This window comes from Mastigoproctus giganteus, chromosome 9 (assembly GCF_048544385.1).
Source record: "Mastigoproctus giganteus isolate SK-2022 chromosome 9, ASM4854438v1, whole genome shotgun sequence".
Classification (NCBI taxonomy): Eukaryota; Metazoa; Arthropoda; class Arachnida; order Uropygi; family Thelyphonidae; genus Mastigoproctus; species Mastigoproctus giganteus.
Window position 1 is genome coordinate 116,096,175 of NC_143583.1, and position 15,387 is coordinate 116,111,561.

General features: G+C 38.4%; 1 protein-coding gene across 3 annotated transcripts in view; it reads right to left on the reverse strand.

Annotated features, from left to right (window-relative positions):
• LOC150080668 (fibrillin-2-like) overlaps positions 1-15,387 on the reverse strand; it is a 1,460,049-nt gene that overhangs the window by 141,650 nt on the left and 1,303,012 nt on the right. For all 3 annotated transcript variants that reach the window (XM_090381969.1, XM_090381968.1, XM_090381967.1), the window contains exon 60: positions 13,573-13,689. In XM_090381969.1, coding sequence (XP_090238095.1) covers positions 13,573-13,689 — 117 coding nt within the window. The remainder of the gene's footprint in view (positions 1-13,572; positions 13,690-15,387) is intronic.

Genomic DNA, 15,387 nt, shown 5'->3' on the forward strand with positions numbered 1-15,387 from the left:
AAGTGGAAATCTGCTGTATACCAATGGAAACAGTGAAAGGAGTGAAGGTGGAGTTGGGTTTCTGGTCCATAAAGATTTTAAAAACAACATTTTGGAATTCAAAAGTACATCACCAAGAGTGTCAAGACTAATACTCAAGATTTCTAAGAGGTACAGGCTAAAGGTTATAATGATTTATGCACCAACATCGAGCCATGATGATGAAGAGGTTGAAGAAATGTACACCGAAATTGAGAGTCTTCTAGATGAGCAGAAAACCCACTACACTATTATTATGGGGGACTTCAATGCTAAGGTTGGAAAAAGGCAAAACAGCGCAGAAAGAGGAACTAGAGGAAATTTTGGAATTGGTGAAAGAAATAAAAGAGGTGAAAGACTTGTGGAATTTGCAGAATCTCAAGGACTGTCAGTAATGAACACTTTTTTCAAGAAAAGGGTGAACAAAAAGTGGACTTGGAAGAGTCCAAATGGATTAACAACTAATGAAATCGACTTCATCCTTACTAACAGAAGATATATTGTGAATGATGTTACTGTCCTGAATAAGGTAAATGTTGGAAGTGATCACAGAATGGTAAGATGTACACTTGATATAGATGTAGGAAAGGAAAGGAAAAAGCAGTATGTACTGGAACTTAAGAACAAGTTTGAGCTTCTGCAGACTGCTCAGGACCAAGATATCGATGAGGAATGTTACAACTTTCTGAAAGTGATAAAGCCCAAGAAACCTACAGGGAAAGAGAAATCCAAAAAAGAAAAAATTAGTCAAGAAACACTTGTCATGATGAACCGAAGATGACAAATGAAGAGCAAGAAAAACACTTACAGGGAGAAAATTGAGTATACTGAGTTATGCAAAGCCATTAGAAAGAGACTCAGAGAGGACATAAGAAGATTTAACACAAGAAAAGTAGAACAAGCATTAAGGGAAAACAAAGGATTTAAATCAGCAGCCACGAGCAGTAATACAGAAAGACAAATGATACTAAAACTGAAGAATAGCGATGGGGTACTTATAAACAGCAGAGAAGACATAATTCAAATAGCAGAAGACTACTATAGAGAATTATACAAGGAGCGAGGGAATGATACCAGCAGTGGGGAAGATGGATTGCAAAGTAGCAACACATACGACATACCCGATATTCTTCCTGATGAGGTAGAACATGCATTGAAGAAAATGAAGAATCAGAAAGCCCCAGGGGAAGATGAAGTTACTGTAGAGTTATTAAAATTGGGAGGAAGAGACATAACACAAAAACTGGCAAGGCTCTTCACAAAGTGCATTAGAAAAGGTGTGATGCCTAAGCAGTGGAATAATGCAATCATAGTTTTGCTGCATAAGAAAGGAGATAAATCAGAAATGGGAAATTATAGACCAATTAGCTTGTTATCCCACATCTACAAGTTGTTCACAAGGGTCATTACTAACAGATTAGAAAGAATACTTGATGAGAATCAACCGAAAGAGCAAGCTGGCTTTAGGACAGAATTCTCAACTATGGATCACCTTCACGTAATATGACAGCTAATGGAGAAAGCAAATGAATATAAAACACCATTATGCCTGGCATTTGTGGATTATGAAAAGGCATTTGACTCCATACAGCATAAGGCAATGTTTCGGGCACTGGAAAGACAAGGCATAGATACCCCATATATTATGATTTTGAAGAAAATATATGAGAACGCTACCTCCTTTATTAGACTAGACAAAGGCAGTAGCAAATTTAAAATCGAGAAAGGAGTTCGACAAGGAGACACAATATCTCCAAAGCTGTTTACTGCTGCCCTTGAGGAAGCTTTCTGAAGATTGGACTGGTCGCAGAAAGGAGTCAATGTGAATGGAGAGTACCTAAACCATTTACGATTTGCAGATGACATTGTGATCATAAGTCACAATCCCAAAGAATTACAGGAAAATCTTAATCACTTATGCACAGTTAGTAAGGATTTTGGACTAAAGATGAATATGGCTAAAACAAAAGTAATGATGAACAAGTATGCCACAGAAAGGGACATAATGATTGAAGGAGCAGTAATTGAAAAGGTGGAATCATATACTTATCTGGGACAAGTTATTAACTTTAATAATGATAAATGGCTGAAAGTCAAGGGAAGAATAAATTTTGGATGGATAGCATTCAGGAAAATAGTCACATACTGAAGAGCAATATCCCAGTTTGTCTCAAATGTAAAAAAATGAACCAGTGTATCAGACAAATACCATGACTTATGGAAGTGAAACTTGGGCACTCACCAAAAGAATGGAAGAGAAGCTGAGAATTACACAGCGAAGAATGGAACGAATTATATTGGGAATCAGACTGTTAGATAAGAAGAGAAACACATGGATTAGGCAGCAAACTCAAGTAAAGGACATTCTTATCAAAACTAAAGAACTAAAATGGTCTTGGGCAGGATATATAGCTCGAAGACATGATGACAGATAGACTAAGAAAATAACAGAATGGTACCCAAGAGGAGCTAGAAGAAAACCTAGAAGACAAAGGCGGAGATGGATAGATGAAATTCATGAGTATTTCGGTAGTAAATGGATGGCCAGTGCTCAAAACAGAAGGAACTGGAAAGTTGCTGGAGAGGGCTTCATCCTGCAGTGGATTGAAAATGGCTGATGATGATGACGATGATGATGATGTGGCAGAGAAGAAAAATTCATGGGGTGCATATAAATTATCAGGCAACACAGATGCCTATGGCAGATATAAGCTAGTCTGTAATCAAGTCACAAACGAGGTTAGGCAGGCGAAGGCAGATTACGAGAAATCTTTGGCAAGGGATGCAAAGAGTTCTTTACTTATGTAAATTCTAGAAGGAAGGGGATGAAACAGATTGGTCCACTTAACATAGATGGTTTGACTATTGATGATCCTGCTCAAATAGCTCATAAACTGAATCAGTATTTTGCATCTACATTCACACATGAGGAGTTATTCAAGGAGGGGAACGCCAGAAGTTTATCAACCTCTAACAGGAAGCTAAGTGTATTTTGTATTGGAATTTTATTGAACTTGAATAGAAATCATGATTCAGACCAGAGCAGCAAAGCAAAAGGCTCAAGCTAATGAAAGTGCTGGGGCTCAGGGGAGAACTGAGGGGGGGAAGCGGTTGTCCTCTGAATCATAGTCTATTGAAATGCACTGCTTGTTTGATGTTTGTGGAGAAATCAGGAACGGGACATGATATTGCCAAGGGGAATATATTTGTGTGTGCGCGATGTAAGGAGTGTGAGGAAATCAGGCACCACCTCAGTATTGTTATGGGCTTATATGAGAGCTTGAAGGACAGGGTGGATGCCCTAGAAGGATTTAAATCGAGAGGGGCCCATTAAGCTCTCAGCTGCCCACATCAATGCCCGAGCTTGCCCTTGAATATCATGCAACTCAGTGGAAATCCCCAAGGCAGAATGGGCTGGTCCCAAAGTAACTAGTTATTGTACGTGACTCTATTGTCAGGGAAAAGGGGAACATCTTGTACAAAACGGATATATGGAACAGGACCAGGGTATGTCTGGCAGAGGAAAATGTTGATGACATTGTAAAGCAGATATCATCTTTTAAGGGCACAAAGGGTGATATTGTTGTACATGTTGGCACTAATGATATTAAGAGTAGGAAATTGGCTGAATTACTTAACAAGTACAAGTCAATGCTGAAAAAAAGCCGAGTTAGGGTTGAATTTGAAAGTGTCTGCAATTCTGCCCACACACAATAGGAGGGATTATATGATGACCGGCTTGTTGATCAATTCAGCCCTGGAGAGATTGTGCAAGGCTCAAGGGGTAGAATTTTTCTCAGCCTGCTCTGTGCTTGTTAACAGGAGAGACTGCTTCTACATGGATGGAATACACTTAAACAGAAAGGGTGCAAGAATATTTGCTGATGCTATCGAGGCAGAGTTAGATGGGTCGGAAAACTTCTAGTTTGGGGTGATACACGGACTAATAGGCCTCCGTAGCCAAGTGGTCAGGAGCGGGAGTGCAGTAGCACACACTCTTTGAGTAGACCGGGGTTCAAGCCCCTGACTGCTGAATACGGTCGATCTGCCAACCCGCACTGGACCAGCGTGGCAGATTACGGTCCATTTCCCTCAGCATGAATTGTTGAGGAGGCTTCCATCCTGCAGTGGGTTGATAATGGCTGCACTTTACTTTTTTTAATTTTTAAGGACTAACAGATTAAAAGTGAAAGTGATTCTTCCACTGCTCCTGTTGAAATGCAATTGAGCAGCAGCCTGGAAAGCAAGGCAATGGGGATTTCCAGGACTGCTGTGAGTCATAGTGGAATATGTAAATACATGATCAGTGTTAGGGTAACTAAGAGTAGAAACAGGTGCATGTATACTTGCATGTACACCAATGCTAGGAGTATAGTTAATAAATTTGATGAGCTTGAAGTGCTAGTCAAGACATCAAAGGCGGATATTGTTGGGATATCAGAGACGTGGTATCACACAGACATAAGCAGTGCAGAATTGGAATTTGGGGAGTACAATGTGTACAGAAAGGATAGGAAGGGAGGAGCTGTTAGTTAAGAAACACATAAAATCTAAGGAAGTGCATCTAATTGACGGTGGACAATGCAATGTTGAGTCTGTTTGGTGTGACATAAGCACTGGGAAAGAAAAAATGAGAGTAGGTGTGTGTTAATACGCCTAATGAATCTAATGAGTATAATGAGCAATTGTGCAGAGAAATAGAGTGGGCCATTAAGCAGAGTGTCATATAATGGGGGATTTTATTTTCCCAGAGATTGACTGGAATTTTTGGGTTGGTCACACACACTAGCAAGGCTTTTGTGGATTTATTGGATGATTTTTTTTCTACAGCAACATGTTCAGGAGGCAACTAGAGGGAGTAATACTCTTGATCTGATTATCAGTAGTGATTCTTTATACATTAAGAATATGCAAATAAAGGAACCACTAGGTGGCAGTGATCACAGTGTGCTGAAGTGGGATTTATTCAAAGAGGTAACTACCATCAAGGGTAAAGGGAGGGATTTTTCTTTCGTAAAGGTGACTACAGTGGTCTGAGACAATATTTCAATTCTATAAGTTGGAACCAACTGATGATGTTACTAACAGCAAATTCAAAATGGGAAGCATTCAAAGAATTAATCTTGGAAGCTACTAGGCTTTTCATACCAACTAAGAAATTCTGTTCAAGATTTAGGGCTAAATGTATGTCAGATAAACTATTTAGACATGTGACAGAGAAGAAAAATGCATGGGATACATATACAATAACAAGTGACACAGAAACCTATGATAGATATAAGCTGGTCTGTAACCAAGTCACAAAGGAAGTTAGGCAGGTGAAGGAAGATTAAGAGAATCTTTGGCAAAGGATGCAAAGAAAAATAGCAGAGTTCTTTACTTATGTAAACTCTAGAAGGAAGGGGATGAATCAGATTGGTTCAATTGAAAATGATGGTTCAACTGTTGATGATCCTGCTCAGGTAGCTAACAAACTAAATGAAAATTTTGCATCTACATTCATACATGAGGAGATATTCAGGGAGGGGAATTACAGAGGTGTATTAAACTCTGGCAGTAAGCTAGATAATAACTGAGAGTAAAGTGGAGGAGAAATTGAAGACAAACATAAGAAAGGCACCTGGGCGTGGATGGAATCTATCCAGTTATATTAAATGAGGTGACAAAGGAAGTAAGCAAATGCTTAGCCATAATTATGAGAGTTTCCATGGACTCAGGGGAGGTACCCATGGACTGGAGATATGCAAATATGACCCCAATCCACAAACGTATGTTCCAGGGAAATTAATGGAGGCACTGATTAAGAAGCATTCAAGGATCATCTAGACAAGACTTCAGTTATAGCTTGGATGCAGCATGGGTTTATTAAGGGGAAGTCGTGTCTGATCAATTTGATTGGATACTATGATGTAGTCACAAAGGAACTGAATGCAAAAAATAATTTTGATATCATATATTTGGATCTTAGGAAGGCCTTTGATACTGCTGCACATGGAAGACTGCTGCACAAATTGGAGCAGTGTGGCATTGGAGGAAAATTGCTGCTATGGATAAAGGAATGGTTGAGTGTGAGAAGACAGAGAGTGGTAATCTCTGTCTTCTCTGTAATCAATGGACACTGCTCTTCACTGACTAATGTTATTAGTGGAGTCCCTCAGAGTTCAATGTTGGGTCCATTGTTGTTTTCTGTATTTATAAATGATATTGTTGATGATATATCGGGCTTAATGTCCAAGTTTGCAGATGATATGAAGGTTGGCCGGGTTTTTAATGACACTAATGACAGTACACTGCTGCAACAGGATCTGGAAACATTGGGCAGATGGGCTGAGAGATGGCAAATGAAGTTTAACATTGACAAATGTAAAGTGCTGCATATGGGAAGCAGTAATCCCAGAGTAACGTATCAACTGTGTGGTACTATACTGACAGTGGTAGACAATGAAAGGGACCTGGGGGTAATTGTGCAGGTAGTTATGAAGTTTTCTGAGCAGTGCAGACGGTCTGCAAGTGTAGCTCAAGGTGTCTTGTCAATGATATACAGGAATTTTTCTGGCAGGGATAAGGAGGTGATTATCAGCTCGTCTGGAGTCCTCATTTTAAGGCCCCATAATACAGGTCTGGAGTCCGCATTTTAAGAAAGATATAGAGCTGTTGGAACAAGTACAGAGAAGGGCAACAAGATTAGTGAATGGAACAAAGTGTTGCTCTTATGAAGAAAGGCTTACGTTTTGCAAACTACAGTGTCTGGAGACTAGGCACCTGAGAGGTGATCTGATTGAGGTGTATAAAGACTTGAATGGTTTGAGTATGCTCAATGCTGATGGAATTCTTCCTCTTGCTCAGAATAATTGCCTGAGAGGGCATAAATTCAAATTGGGGAAAGATGGTGTAGGATAGATGTGCGGAAGTTTGCCTTTAGCCAGCGGGTGGTTGATTGCTGGAACAAAGTTCCATCTTCGTTGATAGCTTAAATAGATTCAAGGCAGAACTTGACAAACATTTGGAGTGTGTGGATGGGTGAAATAAGGGTTTTTTTTTTGGCTGATGCTATATAAGCTTGCTTTCTTGCATCATGTGCCTTTTACCTCAGGGGCTCACACCTGGTGAGTATGGGCTTGGCACACCCAGGTTCCTGAGCTGGATATCATCATTCTTCTCTTTCTTGGTGATTCCTTTCTACTTCTCTCTTTCTCTCTTTCAGGGTAACTCGGGAATTTTTTTGCTGGTGCAGTATAAGCCTCGGGCTTCCTTGCACCATATGGCTATTAATAATAATAATAATAATAATAATTTGCTAATGCTAATGCTAAGTGATTTTGTAATAACTGAGACCAAAGTGGAGGAGAAATTGTTGAAGTTAAACATAAAAAAAGCACCTGGGTCAGATGGAATCTATCTCTCCAGTCATAGTGAAGGAGGCAGCAAAGTAAGTAAACAAACCCTTAGCCATAATTATGAGAGCATCCTTGGACTCAGGGGAGGTCCCCATGGACTGGAGATGTGCAAATGTATCCCCAATTCCCAAAGGTGGATGCAAACGGTACACAAATAATTATAGACCTGTTAGTTTAACTTCGGTTCTGGCGAAAATAATGGAGTCACTGGTTAAAGAGGTGGTACAGGGTCATCTAGACAAGACTGCAGTAATAGTTCAGACACAGGATTAGTTTGTTAAGGGGAAGTCTTGTCTGAACAATTTTATTGGATACTATGATGTGGTCCCAAAGGAACTGGATGAAAAATAATTTTGATACTGTTGCAAATGGAAGATTGCTGTACAAATTGGAGCAGTATGACATTAAGGGCACGTTGCTGCAATGGATAAAGGGATGGTTGAGTGGGAGATGGCAGAGAGTGATAATAAATGGACACTGCTCTACGTGGACTAATGTTATTAGTGGAGTCCCTCAGGGTTTGGTGTTAGGCCCATTGTTGTTTTTTGTATTTATCAATGATATCGATGAAGGTATATCAGGTTTAATGTTCAACTTTGCAGATGATACAAAGGTTGGCAGGGTTGTTAATCACAGTAAAGACAGTATACTACTGCAACAGGATCTAGAAAAGTTAGGCAAATCGGCTGAGAAGTGGCAACTGAAGTTTATTATTGACAAAGGCAAAGATAAACTGGATACTGCATATATGTAAAAGTAAACCAAGAGATACGTACGAACTGTGTGGTACTACACTCAGGGAGGTAGAGAATGAAAAAGACCTGGGAGTAATTGTGCAGTCAGATATGAACTTCTCTGAGCAGTGTATATGGGCTGCCAGAGCAGGTCATGGAGTTTTGTCAATGATATTTAGGAATTTTTCTAGCAGAGACAAGGAGGTAATTATACCTTTGTATAAGGCAATGGTCAGGCTACACCTTGAGTACTATGTATAGGTCTGGAGGCCTAATTTAGAAAGGATGTAGAGTTGCTAGAATGAGTACAAAGAAGAGCAACAAGATTGGTGAGGGGAACAAAGGGGTGCACTAAAGAAGAAGGCTTAATTTTTGCAAGTTGCACCTGGAGACTAGGCACCTGCGAGGTGGTCAGATTGAGGTGTATGGCCTTGAATGGTTTGAGCCGGCTGAATGTTGATGGGATACTTTCACTTGCTGAAATTAAGAACCTGATAAAATTTTTGGTCATAGACTGAAATTGAGGAAAGATAACTGTAGAATAGATGTGCAGTAGTTTGCCTTTAGCCAGCAGGTAGTTGATTGCTGGAACAGACTTCCATCTGTAGTTGTGGAAGTTGATAGCTTAAATAAATTTAAGGCTGAACTAGACACACATTTGGAGTGACCGGATGGATGAAATGGGAAGGGTTTTTTTTTTTTTTTTTTTGGTTGCTGCTGTATAATCTTGCTTTCTTGCATCATATGCCTCAACTAATGCTAATAAATACGTGATAAAAATATTTTATGCATCCAGTACCTTTGTGATTACTTCATTGAAAGTAATCAAATTAGTCAGACAAGGTGTTCTTTCAACAAACCCATGTTGTGATGCTATATAACTGTATTTATGTCAAGAAGTGATGTGGGATCAATTTATGATCCGACATCACTTCTTTAACCAGTGATTTTATTATTTTCCCTGTCAGAGAGGTCAACTTTACAGGCCTGCAATTACTTGTACTCACTTTGCCCTTTGGTTCCTTTCTTCCCTTTGTGAAGATAAGAGATATTTGCACATCTCTATTCTCAAATGACTTACCTTTATTCCAAGAATGGTCTCATAATTTCAGCTAAAAGTTTTCTTGTCTTGTTTACCACTAGATTCTGTCAGCACTATCTGCCTTATTTACTTTTAGCTTCAACAATTTCTCTTCCACATTCTTCTCAGATATCACAAAATCATTTAGCCCTCAGTTATAACTTTTTATACTTGTAACGTACCCATCCCTAAAAACGTCTTGTGTGAATGCAGATGCAAAATATTTATTCAGTTTGTTAGCAACCCTTACATGATCTTCCTAGTTATGCCATTCACATTCAATGGACCAAAGTGGTTCATCACTTTCCATCTAGTGTTAACACAGCAAAGAATTCTTTATTGCTTTTCTTTGCAATCTTAGGCAAAATTCTCATTATCTGCCTTAGCCTGAATAATTCCCATGGTCAGTCCACTGCAGGCTCGTTTATATTTACAGCAAGCTTCTGTATTCCCGGATAAGTTATACTCATTCCATGCATGTTTCTTTTCTGCCATTAGCTTCAGCAATTCATTTGATATCCACTTAGGTTTAAATATTGAACAATATCTCATTACTGGTAAAAAATCTCAGCAGCTTCTATAATTACTTCTCAACACTTCCCATTTTGAATTTGCAGTTGGTAACATCATTAGTTTCTCCAACAGGAATGAATTTAAAAATTGTCTGGGACCATAACAGTCACTTTTATGAAAGAAAAATCCCTTCCCTTTACCCAGCACTCATCTTTAATTAAATACATGATTACTGCCTCCTAGTGGTCTCTTTAAGTAAAGATTCTTAACATGAAGGGTCACTACTGATAATCAGGTCACGACTATCACTTTGTTGCCTCACAAATATGCTGATATAGAAAACGGTCATCCAATAATCCAGAAATGTTTGGTACTGTGTCGGTGGCCAACCATTATGTTCCAATCAGTATCTGGAAAGTTAAAATACCATGATAAAACATTCTGATTTACTGGCCCACTCTGTAAAGTTGTTCAATAAGCTCAAAAGTCATTTGGCCATACTGCTACTCTCATTTCTGTTTTCCATGTGCATGTGTCACACTAAATTGATTCGGCATTACACTACTAACCCATGTCAATTAAGTGGTACTGCTTTAGAATCAGTGTTCTTAATTGAGAGCATAAGTCATCCTTTCTGTTCATGTACTGACTGTATTCAAATTCTGTATACCCTATCTCTAAGTGGCACCGTGTTTCTGATATTTCCATAATGTTTGCATTTGAAGACTTAAACAATATTTAAAATTTGTCAAATTTATTTAGATGGCACCTGTAACTATAATATAAGCAAGTATATTCTGTTTCTCTTTATGGTCTTACTAACCTAGCCCATAAATTTGCTTGTCCCATAAGTAGTCCCCAGGGGGATTATAAGCCCAGCAGACTTTGTAATCCCTCACACTTGCCGCAGCCTTGCTTTCCAGGCTGCTGCATGTCCCAACAGAAGAACTGCAACAGTCAATTTCACTTATTCTTACAGCACCCATCATCTATTAGTTTCTGTATCCCCCAAACTAGCAGTTTTCCATTGCATCTAACAGTGCTTTAATAACATCAGCAAATATTCTTATCCCTCTTCTCTATATATATCATCCCTGTAAAACATCACCTCCCTTTATCAAGTACAGGCCATTCTGAGAAAAATTTTATCCTATTAGCCTTGCAGAATCAGGCGCCTCCGTAGCCAGGTGGGAAGAAGCCGCAGTGCATAGCACATGCTTCTTGATTAGACCGGGGTTCGAGCCCGTCACCACCAAATACGGACGATGCGGAAAGGTCAGGGAATGACCACCGCATATCCCGGAGCAATATGGCCTTAGTTGCTAATGCTCTCAAACAAACAAACAAACAAACAAACCTTGCAGAATCTCTCTCTCTAGGGCTGAACTGTATGATGCCTGGGCAAAATTCTAGACAATTACATATTTAGCCATAACTTGCAGTTTTTCTCAACATTACCTCATACCTGCAAAGTGAATTCTTTGATTGCCTATGGTAAATATCATTAATGAAAACATGTAAAAAAATATCGCTTTTTGTGCCTTTAAAAGATAACTGTTCTACAACATCAATAATTTTTGCTCCTGGTAGACATATCCTGGCCATATTTGACCTATCCTTTTACATATGAGAATATTTTTAATAGTTTAGCCTATTTTTAATAGTGGATTATTGTTCTGTCTATAATGAATGAATATCATATGAACTGATAGCAGAAAAAGAGACACATAGTATAATTATAAATTATGAGAGGATACAGAAGCTTTCATAAGTATAACCTAGTCAGCAATCAAGTTACTAAGTGCAGGGAGATTGGCATGCTATAAGAAATCTTTTGCCAAGAATACAGAGAAAAGCAGAAACAATTTTTTGCTTATATTAAGAGTAGGATTAAAGTTATGAATGATACTGGTCAACCAGATATGAATGGCATAAGTGTTGATGATCCTGGAGTGGTTACAGACAAACTTGATAATTTTTTTTTCATCTAGAGTCACACAAAAGCTAAATATGGATGAGGCTATCAGAAATATAACTAAAATTCTAACTGGGAGTTAAATGATGATACAGTAATATCTTTTATTCTTTGGAAGAGGAATTGAAACTAAAAGTAAGTAAGACACCTGTGGGTTATGGGATCTATCCAAATATATTAAAATAAAATGAGAGGTAACGAGTATGAGAGCATCCATGAGTTCAGTGGTCCCCATAGTATGACGATGTGCAAATGTTTCTCTTAATCACAAAAGTTGGGGGGGGAATAATTCAAAGGTTGAAGTGCATAATTATAGGCCTATAAGGTTGACTTCTGTGCCAGGGAAAATATTGGAGTCAGTGATTAAAGATGCAAGCTGCAATAACCTTGACCAAATGCAATTATATGACAATCACAGTAGAAAAGAGGATTAAGAGATTGGGCAAAGAAAACAAAAAGCTAAATGTGGAAGTGCACCTGCAGCATGAGACATGCCCTATTAAAACAAGGTAGTGCATAGAGAAATTATTCTAACCCCCCCTTTACGGGTAACCTTTAGAATCCCCATACACTTTCAGCACTCCTTGTCACATGTGGTGTCAGGGATTTCAACTATGCTTCGACTTCGATGTTGTTTGGTTTTTTTGAAGCATTAGCAACCAAGGCCATATTGCTGCAGAAATATGCGGTGGTCATTCCCTGGCCTTCCCGCATCCTCCGTATTTGGTGGTGACGGGCTCGAACCCGGGTCTAATCAAGAAGCATGTGCTATGCACTGCTGCTCCTTCCCACCTGGCTACGGAGGCGCCTTCAACTATGCTACTGGAATGAGGCCTATGTGGCAGCGTAACACACTAAAACAATTCTGAGAATCGTTAAAAGGTTTATACATAAATTGCTATTGGCAGGGATGTGGAAAGCAATAAGAGGGAAATATCATAAACAGGCAAAGCAATAACCGATCTTAGTCCCTCATACAGCAGTTCAGCCACTGCTTGTTGTAATGGCATAAAGATTTGCTCATTATACCTGTGAAACTCTTAACTACCATGATCGCTTTAACCGTGAAATGTTGCTCATAAAATACATCATTTCCAATCAACTTCTCTCTCTGTTTTTTCGCAATAGCTAAACTCTTGTTATAACTGTGCTCATTATAAATGAGTTAACTGTACCTATTCAGTTTGTCACCATCCTGAGCCAGATCATCAAAGTTTTACCATTGATATCAAGTGGGCCAATGTGACTGGTCCTTTTTCTGCTTTTTTACATAAGTAAACAAACAATGTTCATGGTGACCAAAGAAGTCTTCACTGTTTTTCTGGGCATCCTTTATCAAAGGCTTCTCACAATCTGCTTTAGTTTGCCTAATCTTGTTTGTGACTTGATTGCAAACTATTTTATATCTACTATAGGCCTCTGCATCACCTGATAATTTATATATTACAGAAATATTATATAAATTATCTGCAATATCACCTGATATTACAAACCCAAAAAATCAAGGCCTAAAGACAGATTTCAACATTGAAATCTGAAACATAATCAATTTATTTGGTTGTTGGGACTGTTTGGGGTTTATTGCAATAACTGTTCTCTCATTCCACTAAACTAATTAAATACTTCAGGTGGGAAAGTGTCTTTAATAAGCTTATTAGTAATTCCATGTAATGTCCTTCTCAAGTTTAAATACTTAAAGTTAATTTTTAAAAAATTAACTTAAAAATAAAATCTAATGATTCAGATGTTTGTTGAAACGTAGAAACGTTTTAAGAAACTGAGGCGCAAAAGCTCTAGCTGCTACCCCCACATATAAAAATGGAAAATTGCTTACTATTACACACTAGTACTCACCTATACATTGAGTTGCAATTTGTTTAAACCCTTTATTGCATGTGCAAAGAAAACTTCCTGGAGTATTTATACACGAATGATCACAGTCATGTTGGTTTGTAGAGCACTCATCAAGATCTACAAAGAAATTTAAAATGAAAATATATAACATGTAAATATATGAAATGATACATTATTTATTTTTAATGAATTGATGGCATTTATGAACTCAACTGAGATGCACACAGGATGTGCGAGGTGTGATCAAAAAGTTTCTTAATTTTATTTAAAAGAAAAAAAAAAGTCACTTATTGAGTATTCCATGATGTCCTGAGTAGGTCCCTTCATACTTGATACAGTGAGTCAGCATTTATAGAATAGTATTTTTTTTATTTTCTTCAGCACATTCTGAAATTTTCATGAGTTTTCAAATCAACATTAAAAAATAATTACTGTGGCTATGACTAGTGTATTTTAGTGTTATAAACCAGATGGTATTACTGACTAGGAAAGAAAAATTGATAAGAAATTTCCATAAATGTTAGTGTTACTGAGATATTAAAATCTGGGTCTCCTCTCTCCCCAACCCCACATAACTAGATATGTAACAATGTTCATGGTGACCAAAGATAGTTAAAACAGACTTTAAAAATACAGTATTGCCTTCCTGGTTATTTGGAAATTGGAACAGATGTGGTGACAAACGAATTGGATGCAAGGAATAATTTTGATATCATATAAATAGCTTTTAGGAAAGCTCTAGATACCGTGGAACTTGGAAGACTACTGTACAAATTGGAGCAGTATGGCATTTAGGGCAAGTTGCTACAATGGATAAAAGGATGGTTGAGTGGGAGAAGACCAAGAGTGGTTATCAATGGACACTGCTCTTCATGGATTAATGTTATTAGTGGAGTCCCTCAGGGTTCGGTGTTGGGCCCATTGTTGTTTTGTGTATTTATCAATGATATTGATGAAAGTGAATCAGGGTTAATGTCTAAGTTTGCAGACATTATGAAGGTTTGCAGGGCTGTTAATGACAGTAATGATAATACGTTACTGCAACAGGATCTGGAAAAGTTGAGCAGATGGGCTGAAAGGTGGCAACTGAAGTTGAACATTGAAAAATGTAAAGTACAGCATATGGGTAGTGGTAACCCCAGAGTACCGTATCAACTAGATGGCACTACACTCTGGGTAGTGGAGAATGAAAAGGAACTGGGGTTAATTGTGCAGTCAGATATGAAGTTTTCTGAACAGTGCAAAAAAGGCTGCAAGAGTAGCCAAGAGCAGTTCATGGTGTTTTGTCAATGATATACACGAATTTTGCTAGCAGGTCTAAAGGGATGATTGTCCCCTTGTATAAGGCAATGATCAGGCCAAACCTTGAGTACTGTATACAGGTCTGGAGGCCTCATTTTGGGAAGGATGTAGCGCTCCTGGAACAAGTACAGTGAAGGGCAATGAGATTGGTGAGAGGAACAAAAAATTGGTATTACCAAAAAGGCTTAAGTTCTGCAAATTGCAGCTTCTGGAAACTAGGCACCTGCAAGGTGTATAAGAGGTGTATAAGACCTTGAATGGACTGAGTTGAGCAAACTCAAATCTAATGAGATTGCTCGGCTTACTCACCTGAGGGGGCACAAATTCAAATTGACCGAAAGACATTTGTAGAATGGATGTATGGAAATTTGCCTTTAGCCAGTGGTTGGTTGATAGTAGGAACAAACTTACTTCTTTCATAGTGGAGGTCAGCAATTTAAATAAGTTCAAGGCAGAACTAGGCAAACATTTGGATTGAATGGATGGGTGAAATTGGAAGGGTGGTTTTTTTTT